This window comes from Ceratina calcarata, unplaced genomic scaffold, assembly GCF_001652005.2.
Source record: "Ceratina calcarata isolate Rehan_Ccalc_2016 unplaced genomic scaffold, ASM165200v1 scaffold368.2, whole genome shotgun sequence".
NCBI classification, from domain to species: domain Eukaryota; kingdom Metazoa; phylum Arthropoda; class Insecta; order Hymenoptera; family Apidae; genus Ceratina; species Ceratina calcarata.
In genome coordinates, this window is record NW_017159898.1 from 679,046 (window position 1) to 689,818 (window position 10,773).

At 38.9% G+C, this 10,773-nt stretch overlaps 1 protein-coding gene across 1 annotated transcript in view; it reads right to left on the reverse strand.

The window, feature by feature from the left end:
• Nucleotides 1–3,871: 3,871 nt before the first annotated feature.
• Nucleotides 3,872–10,773, reverse strand: part of LOC108625574 (mediator of RNA polymerase II transcription subunit 15-like) — an 11,422-nt gene continuing 4,520 nt past the window's right edge. Inside the window, 6 exon segments of the mRNA XM_026814084.1 lie at nt 3,872–4,796; nt 4,994–5,084; nt 5,129–5,135; nt 9,513–10,178; nt 10,301–10,606; nt 10,695–10,773. Of these exon segments, the coding sequence (XP_026669885.1) occupies nt 4,312–4,796; nt 4,994–5,084; nt 5,129–5,135; nt 9,513–10,178; nt 10,301–10,606; nt 10,695–10,773 (1,634 nt within the window). The 3' untranslated portion in view covers nt 3,872–4,311.

The window sequence follows — 10,773 nt, forward strand, 5'->3', positions numbered from 1 at the left end:
ATTAACCCGTTTCTCGGATTGAAAGCAGCTTTCTGAAACGCAAGGATCGCATTGTCCCTATACTCCAGTACCCTCAGTTTCGGTACGGCTTTCACTGGACAGGGATGGCCGTCGGTCTACTAATCTGTTTCCCAATATAACTGACTTTAATTGTTGAAAATGTCCCGTGGAAACGGGCGTGGCAGGTGTACCGTGAAACAGAATCTGTTGGACTGGCTGTGATTTGAACAGTGAGTGTGATTTATAAGCACCGCTATAATTACTATACTTCACAGTTATTATAAGTTCTTCTGGTGAATAATACATTACCTTCATAAATTTCTAATTATTTTTAAGTGGATTGTACGTGCACTAAACGGATTTATGATGTCGACTGTAAGAAGCTACCTGACACGAGCAGTGATAAAATCTACGTATTATCCTTTTACAAGCACGTGAACTGTTCATCGATTCGACATCTCGGCAAACATTCTGATCCAGTTCGCCTTGATGTACGTTCTCGTCTATTGTACCGGTCGCACACCCGTTAGCAACAGACGAAAACAGCGCGGCCGCTTTCGAAAGGCACGATTAAGATGACAAAAAGCTCGCGTGTAGACTGTAGACAATCCCCAGAGGTTGGTTCCCGGCTTAAGACCACACGAGGAAGTATCCGCGGCTGTAGGTTCGAAAGGTAAAACGAGTCCCGTCGACAATGGCTGACTTCGTAAGGCAAAAATCAGAAAGTTAGGGCGTCTCGGGAAGCGAAAAGAAGGGAGCGACTCTCTGTCGAAATACGTATCTCCCGGACCCTGAAGGGACGCGCAGCTGCCGTGGAACACGCAACGATTGGCCATCGTTGCTCGACAGCCATACTGAATTTTTCCGGTCTAGCTTCTTCTCACAATGGTTCCGCGGTCCCAAAAAAAGGGTCAGGGGCTCGTCGAAATCGGTACCGTTTATCCAGAGATTCCCCCGCTTTCATCTTTTCTCTACGTACGCTTTCCCTTTGTGAAGCTGCCTTCGATGGGTAACGTGATGTTCCGCGAGGAAACGTGAACTCACGGATCAGTAATAGATTTTCAGAACAGGAATGATAATGAACAGAAGGCACAAATCCGTGCACTTCGAGATTTCGTATCTTTAAATGCAATCTTTTAATATTCAAACGATTAATTAAACTTGTATTTCAATATGGTTCAGTTAGTTATTTTGTAGAACTCGTTTGGTTTGCATAAAAAGTTTTTAAACCGAGACACCTTGAACTTGGAACGGAGTCGAGGCGAGAAAACGCTGCGGCGAAGAGAGGGTTGACACGGATTTGGCCGCGTGCCGCCACCCTACTAAAGGATTAAGCGCAATTATTGGAACACTCCCGCATGGCGAACCGCAGTCCGTTTCACACGCTCCTCTTATATCTTGTTATGAAAGTTGTTAACTCTGCTTTTCTTTGGGAAAAGCGAATGAGGATATTAGTTGACTAAATCCGATTGGATTTATGCAGCTCAGTCTTCAAAACTTTACATTTAATATCAGAAAATTATAGAAAGTTTGCAAAAAAAATGAAGTATCACATTTTAAAATTGACTACTACCAGGACTTAAGAATTTGTATAACTTTCATATTATAAATAATCTGATTCAATCTCTAAAACCGTTACATTATAATACTACAGTAAAACTGGAATTCATTATTACGTTACACTTCATCGATTTGCAACTGCAGTGTCTTTCACACTTCACCGGGAATCAAACAGGGAACAGTCGCTCGGCTGCGTTTCTCTGACTGCGCGTGTCCTCGCGAATATTGCAGAAACGTGACACGGCCGATTGCGGTTGCGGGAAAACGATTGGGCAACACCGATATGCAAAGTCTGTATCGCGTACGGCTCGGTAATTAGGCGTATAAAGCGTGCGCGTGAGCCGCGCTCTATTCACTTTCCACGAGGTTTAACGAGCCAGCTGGCTGAGGAACGGCTGCCAATTAATCGCCTCGAATAAAATTTTTGTACCGTGGCTTGCTTTCATGGTTCGCGCCAAGTTTCACGCTGAAAATCGACTAACATAAATAGTTCACGCTGTTTTAAGGGAAAGTTGTGCCATTTTTTGGGTCAACGATTTACGAGCTACGTGCTTCTGATTCGCACTTTCTATAATTCTGTGTTAACGAGGAACAACTTGATAGATACGGATTAGAATAATATGTCTCAGGATAGAAATTCATCTTCTAAATATCATACTAAAAGGAATGAATTGTCGAAATTCTATAGAACGGAATGTTAATCCCAATTGTGCGTACGAACTCGATGAAAATCGTTCAGTTTGGAACGAGTTATAGCAGACTTTGAAGCAAGGAGTTCATTAGAAATTCAGAACGTGTTGCAAATTAGCAGTCGGCAGGATCACGCGTGCACATGCGACCAGTGGATGCGGTGTGCGTGCATCAGCTAAGTAGTAAGTAACCGGGGCGTCACATGCTGCCCCTTCAGATGCGGCTTGGGTTTTGGCTTGCTATAACTCCGATAATTATGTTACCAATGCGTCGAAGGACAAAGGGCTCTCGAGCGACATGGATGGCTCGCGAGCTAGAAGCACAGAATAGAGATGGTTGCTTGGTAGCCCAGCTGCCGGTAATCCTCCCTTTGTAATTTGCCTCCGTGACCCCTTGCTACCCCTCTTGCCGCCCTGCCACTGGCGTCGACCGGTCGTTCACTATTTTTTCAATAAAATTTTACCTCAATTATTGTAAATACGTACTGCTATTTCGACACAATTGATATAAACGTAAATCTAACGACAGGATAAAATATCGCCTTTCAGTGATGTAATTAGAAACACCATCTATGATAATTATACATAGTATACTAGATCAATATCTCAGTATAAAAGGTTGGAATGTAAAAGAGGTATTCTGACTATTCAAAAAGATTAAAATAAGACGCTGTCGAAAAGGCAGACAGTTATATAATGATTAAAAATAGTATGTATTACGAGTCCACACGTAAACACAGACTATTACGCCTGTAATATACCAGTTGCGAAGTTAATTGCTATTAGTTTCACCAATAGATATGATCACATGTTAGCGTCAGTTAAGACAAATATGCACTTTTAAAGCAAAGGCACGTAAAAAAAATTATTACTTGATGTAATAGATAAAAAATAAAGGAGAATGCAACAATGAAGTCAGAATTAATACGAATCAGTAATTTACATTAATGCGGAAATTGTCTAGAAACGAGACTGCAATAAATTATATCGAGTACATTGCCGCTCTAGGCTTGGTGAGAACCGCAATAAATCAGAGAGAACTACGCCACTGACAGGCGGTTGATGTCGCCTGTGCCCTGTGGATAATAGAGTCCGCGACTTTAATGGACTCGCTAATCCTCTTCCCTGTTTGTCGGTGAGTCCATCCGGGGGTACGTATTCAGGCCCAGGCACAGAGGTAAGAATCGGGATGGAGTAGGGTGACGTGACTGCGGGTAGTACACGGGCGCAGTTTAGGGCTGTTCTTTCCGCATCGGGGAGAGATTCAATGTGTGGGTTGTCGCGCGCGGTACTGGATCGTCCGCGCCCGGAACTCACGCTGAAAACCCGCCCCTTGTGCGGGTTCAACGGCGCGATGATACCCTGATTTATCGAGTGACGAATTGAGTGCGCGTTTAATGCGATGCGGCGCGGTGAGTTTAACGACACAATTTGTCGTGATACCACCTCGAACCCCTTTAACTGAGAACTCGGTTAGATCCGGTTCTCTCCTTCTAATGAATTTGATCGGTTAAGCTATGCAAGGAGAGTTCTTGGGATGTAAATAACAGTAATTGGCAAAGCTATTCAGAAGAACACGAGTTTGGGAATGGATTGTATAAAACAGAATCAGATACATTTAATTGTAATTGTACTTCTCTCTTATATTTTGTTTTCTAACGTAATTGGAATCACAAATTCATCTTATTGTATAGTAAATGAGTTTCAAGTACCATTTATATTTACGTAAAAATTAGTCAAAATGCACATGTAAAATTAAATACTACTGTAGAATGTATGATATAATTTAATACGGTGTTATTTCAACTGAAATGTCCTGACATTTTTAAATCAGTGAACGCAAAGTTGACTTAATACGAGAAAGATTGTTTATTTTAATCATTTGATTCGAAGTATTCTCAATTAAGTGAATATATAAATTAAAATTATGAACGAAATGTATAAATCACATGGAATTCTAATTTATGTACTGATACAGATTACAGTCTCAAAATATTTAGTCAATGAGCAGGACATTTCGATTAACCAGGCAGTGATAAGGAAATCTTTTTTTCCCTTTCTTTTACGCTTTTTGAGGGATCGCATTACCCAAGCTGCTCTGGTACTGCAGTAATTGCTGAATGTGAGGCGGTAATTTTGATGAGTATTGCGGCTGCGGTTGAGCATTGTAGTTGGGCTGAGGCTGGGGCCGATATTGAGGCTGCTGAGGCTGGGGTCGATATTGAGGCTGCTGAGGAAGCGGCCGATATTGGGGCGGCTGAGGAATGATAGGTTTCTTATACTGTCCCCCGTTTGCCGGGAATCCTCTATAATCCGGTTGCTGTACTCCCGACGCAAATTGAACCTGTGGACGATACTGGGAAACTTGCGTCTGTGGTACTTGCTGAGGCTGTTGTGGCTGAGCCGGGCTTAGTTTTGGAATGGGTTGTTGAGGGACTGGCACCAAAGGTGCGCGGTAATTCTGTGCCTGAAGCAATTGCTGGATCTGTGGTGGAGGTTGACTCTGTCCACGGTGGCCCAACACCTGTCTTTCCACGCGGACGTGGTCTATGAAAGATTATAGCAATTGTAAACTTTTAGTTTAGTTCAATTTATCATTTTTAATAATAGATACACAGATTTGATAATAATGATACAACTTTAACATCTTGACATGTTAATATGAGAAACTGAATTCTGTTTCAAACGCGTATCAAATTAATTAACAGTATATACTTTTCATGCTATGTTCATGAATAATTTACCATTGACTGCATCTTGAAATTCTTGTCCCAAAAGATCACTATTCACATCACCGATGGCGTAAATAATGGGCAGCACGGCTAATACTGAAACCTAGAATTCGTAACAGTTATTAACTTTTATTTCGCATCACTCACGTAACTCCTAAGCATTCATTCAAATTCGATTCATCTCAACGTCAAATTAAAGATATTATTTATCACTTACGCAATATACTGCTGTAATTGCTATCTGTTATCAGTACGTGTTAAAATTATCTATGATTATTATAAAAAGAACTTCAACTACTTTCTAAACCACTGTCATTTCAGTTATTCTATTTTCATCACTTATCTCATGCTCACAAATTTCTAAACGATTATCGTACTTTCTATCCATGAGCATTAAGTAAATGATCCGTAACGCAAAAATTAATAATGTAGGACAACAAAAGTTTGCTCTCTAACTTGACCCACTTTAAGCGCCACGGCGTGTACTGCTAATCGCTAGTCGATAGAGTCATTTGTAAATGTCACAAAAATGTTTTCACATGGGAAAATCCAGGTTCACGATTGAGAAAGTTACTAACTGCATCTCGGGTTAAGACTTGTACTCAATACAAATATCTGTGTATGTATGTATGTGTATTTGAAACTATGCGCGCATAGCAAATTCTTACAAAGGGAAAGGAGAGAAAAGCACTGGGTATCTAAAAGCAGGTACATATGCCAATCCTTTTGCCTTAAAAAATACACCATATTATACCCTTTTTTCAGTTAATTTCAGCTAATAGATTATTATTAGATTCCCTAAAATGCTAATCTTTTGAAAATGTAGTGTTCGATACCGAAATAATAATACCTAATGCAAAAAAGTGAAGTGTGCATACATTGCTAGATAATAATTATGCGAAAGAGAGGATTTTCGTATTCGGAGTAAATAAGGACTTTTTATGCCAGCAGTACATTCTTGTCGCGAAATTATTACACTTTTGAAACTGGACATGGATGTCCTCGAATTTATGGCTCGCCCTTACACGTCGTTTTAAAAGAATCAATTCGAAACCGAGAGCTAACGACGTGAGACACGATGACACAGTGCAGATACACTTTCTCGCTCGGCTGATCTCGCCTTGCCACGACGGGAATATACTACTAGCATTAAATTTAAAATTAATGTTCACTTATTTTGTACTCACATTTGATGGTTCATGCAACTGAATAAACCTCTGATCAGATGGAAGATATGTTACGTTTAATGTTTATAAAAACTGAGAAGTTATTGTATTTTGTTATGAGTATCAGAATGAAATCTTGATGTTATCAAAAAATTAACGCATATTGTGTAATAATATTATACTGCTTGTTATAAAATGAAATACTATGAAAATACAGTTAATCAGTTGAACTTGTAATAAATGACATAATAAATAAATTAATATTTTTAATAAAATGTGTAAATTGATGCAGGGAACACTGTAAATCTAACTATAAACCACTGTAAATGAATTTGTTCTTTGAAAATAGATGTGAAATAATGTTTAACTCACGAGGATCTTCATGGCGAAGGTGTAGGCGATTTCGGGATGATAGCTGAACGAAACTGGCAGCCGCGTCGCGACTCACTTCTATATGGGCGAGCGTATCCAGGGTAAATGGTCCGGCCAACCACTAACTTTCACGGTTGGTCGGTTTCGAGTGAATTTTTTATCTATCCACCTATGCAGCCTCTGTATATATGCGTACGCACACATACGTCTGTTACATGCCTCCCGCCCAGTTACGTACATCACGTAACAAACTGCGTCCCGCGCACGCACGACATGCAACATTTCTGTGGTTACCCAGGAAGTGATACAGCTAGTTGCACTAGAAAACCTGCAACTTGTGACAATTCGATTCGTATCGTGACTTAATAATGGATTCTTGATCGATTTCAAACGTTTTCTGGTTAGTCAAGTATCACTGATTATATTAGAAATTATTAAATCATTTCATTACATGGCAATATTACGTTATGAATGTTACATGACAATATTACATGGAATTTATAGTTTTATATTCTTAGCATAAAAACATAACATTAATATAATTCGCAGTTTCCTAATAAGAAGATAAAATAACGAATGTTACTGAAAATTATACAGTTCGTTCTTCTCTTTAACAGTATATTAACAGCAATCAGCAACCAATTTTCTATTGTTTGACCAAAGCGTTACCATGTCCATATAAACTTCCCGTATGAAGAACATTCGTCACGGTTTGTGAAAACCAGTACCTTTCCCGAGCGTTTGTTATATCAGAAGTTAATTCGAAGTTACGTGAAAGTCGGCTTTTCTCTTTGAACACGATTGTCGACTGCGCGCGTTGCAATTTTCTTTGAAACGCTGACAATTAATTAACGTTTCAAGGAAGCAAGGACACCGTGGAACTCGTTCCCATTGCGTAAAGGGTATCGTCATTGTGGAAAAGGAACCGAGAGTCGATGAGCTCTGAAGCTACCATCGATTGAACGAAAGGTCGATTGTTACCTCATCGAAACAGGTTTTATCAACTTAGACTCTTAATAGAATTCTTTAACTCGCAAGTGTTTTAATAGCTTATTTAAAACAAACTAAGAGAGTGGTAATAAATATTATATAACGATTATATAGCGCAACTATTTCATAAACGGCTTAATAAAATTCAACTGCAATTGCATAACAGAATGATATTCTTGAAATAGACTTTACTGTCTATAAACTAAATCTTATGCTCACGTTTATTTTTAATAATGAAACGTGAATTCTCTTTTATAAGAATGATTCAGAGACTGATCTACGTATCATAAACTTTGAAACAAGTGATTTACGATCGAATAAACCTTGGTTCTATGCACAGAATAATGGGTATCGACAGAAGTCGCGAGTCAATGGTTGGTCAAATGTAAAACACGTATTTCCAGTCACGTAACGGTACAGCCGCTTGCTGCAGGAAGCGCATGCACAGACGCCGGTCACTTCCGTATTCCAGAATCTAAGTCGACCGCATTAATAACCCAAAGTGCAACCATTCTCACGGGGACACTTCGTACTCCGTAAAAATCTCCCGATTTAATCGATACTTGCACGGCTGGCTGGCAAAAACGATTGACCTTACTGCTTGCAGTTTCACATTCACCATTCCGTACTCGCTCCTTACGATGTACTATAAAATAATTTTCCATTCAGCAGTTAATTATTTTTTAATTCGTATTTTCTAATATGATAAAGATATTATGGTGATTTGTGTTCGTTTGATTTCATTAAAGTTTAAAAATGGATTAACGTTTGTTAATCTAAATGGTCCTGTAAAGTATTGAATCTAGTAGATTGTATGGAAAAGTTTCAAGTGAAAGTGGATCGTAGGTATTCGATATGTGAAACTCGGGGCAATAATGCGCGTTCAAGTGCAAATATTTCTTTGTAAACCTTGTTATGTGCACGGTGCCGAAATTAATTTTACGTTCAGATTATTATAATTGTACGTAAATTATTTTTAAATGAAATTATGTATTTACTATAGACCACATTTATTTATTATTGATCACTTATTTCATTTTTGAATGCTAAAAATTCTTGTGATATAAATCATTTCACAATTTCATAAATTATTTCCTTTATGTCATTAGTAATTATAATCGATTATAAGATAAATTAAGTGACAACTAAGATTTTTATTAAAATATCTAGAATATTACGATCTGTGATTTGCATTATTGAAAAAGAACATATGTTAGGGAAGATATTAATCATTCAAGTGAAAAACATTTTATTGAAAAATATATAATGTGAAAATTACAAAACAGGCAGCATACTGAATGAAACATTGATAGAATTTAAGCTGCGTAAGATTCTAATCAACCTAGCTGCTTGATCATTTATTATAACCAGTATAAAGCAATGTCGATACATAAGTATTTAACATCCTACTGGAGAAATGAATACAGATTTATTATTTAATATAAAAATATATATATATATTGGTAGGTTTTATATTATTGATTATACATACATATCTAACGATGTAAGAAAACAGTATTATCCTTTGAAGTATAATAAATATTAGCGTTTAGCATTGTTTAAGAAATACACAGAAAATTTCTTTCATCGACAGATACACATTTTCTGCTGCTATCGTCAAATTAACATTAGCAGTACAATCACAGGGAGAACGTCGATTTCTTCGCAACTTAATATCGTGCGAGACAAATCGCATGTTAAACAAATGTTAATCAAACGATTAAGAAAATTATCTTTTATCATCAATTTGACAAACCATACAATTTTTATCGACTTCATTCATTTTCCATATTCACTTAATACGATCTGGTCTGCTGCAAAGAATCATACATATTTAATAAAATGTATCAACGTAAAACTATTCTGAATACATTTGTATCAACAAAAGCTTCATTCTTCTAAAGTTAAAAATCTAATAAAAAATCTACGAATATAATTTTCTTAACATGCGAAACGCGGAGATCCACTAGCAACGGCTAATCAAGAATGAAACGAGATATTACGTCAGACGAATTGAGAATGAATCGAGGATCAATGATCGTCTTCAATATTGATTTTCGGTGACAGGACGAACCCCAGGCTGTTGGTAGGGAATGAGTTGAGACTGTCCCTGCTGCGGATATTGTGGCTGCGTTTGTTGCTGCTGATACGCTTGGCTGTAGCCACTCTGTTGGCCTTGATACGCGTCTTGGTACTGTGGCTGTCCTTGATACTGAGGCTGCCCTTGAGACTGAGGCTGTCCCTGATACTGAGGCTGACTCTGATATTGCGGCTGACTTTGATACTGGGCTTGCTGCGTGGGCGCGGTCTGCTTAGCTTGCTGAGGCACGTACGGTTTATCGGGACGATAATTGATCTGATTGGCGATGATATTGTAAGGAATTTGCGCCTGGAATTGCAACAAACTTTGAAGGTGGCCGGGGATATTGGTGGAATATTGGGGTGCCGGTTCGGCTGGCAGCGGTTGAGGCTTCGCTTGCTGATACGGTGCTTGTCTCTTTTCTCTGGGATGAGCTGGTTCCTTTGGTGGACGTCGAACGGGAGTGGGCCTCGATACTGTCGGTATCACCGTGTGAACAACGGGAGTCGCTGGCTGCTGTCTAATTAATTCTTCATAGTGATTGCGAATCTGTTCTAATTGCATCCGCGCAGCTGGTTCGGGGTTGAATCTGAAAAACATTGACGAAGACCCAATGACGATTATTAATGAAACTGTAATACATCTTTCTATTGTTGATAGTTGTAATGCAACGCATTATTTATTTATAATGTATTTTATAATAAGATTTACCTGAGCGGTTCAGGGATCGAATTGATGTACGGGGTTTGTGCCTGAAATTTCAACAGTTCTTGAAGCTGGGGCGGTAGATTTGGAGAATATCTATACTGAGGCTCAGCCGGTGGCTGAGGAACTTTACGGTATTGCTGTTGCGGTTTAGCCGGGGCTTTCGGCGCCTGTCGTCTGTGTCTTGGCGGACCGCGAGATTTCCCTCTAGGAGCTGGACGCCTTTGTTCAGGTGCCTCCTGTTCCTGGTACTCCGACTGATATCGAGGTTGATGTTCATTCGACTGCTGGGCTGCCAATAGGTTTTCGTATCTGCAAACAAAAACAATGTAAATAGATTTAATTAGATGTTCTAAAAAAAATTCCGTAATCCTAAGCTACACTCTGATCGACACGTTACCTAAAAGGTTCAGGAATAAAGTTCGCGTATGGAAGCTGCTGTTGCAATTGCAATAGGTGTTTAATATGCGACGGTGCGC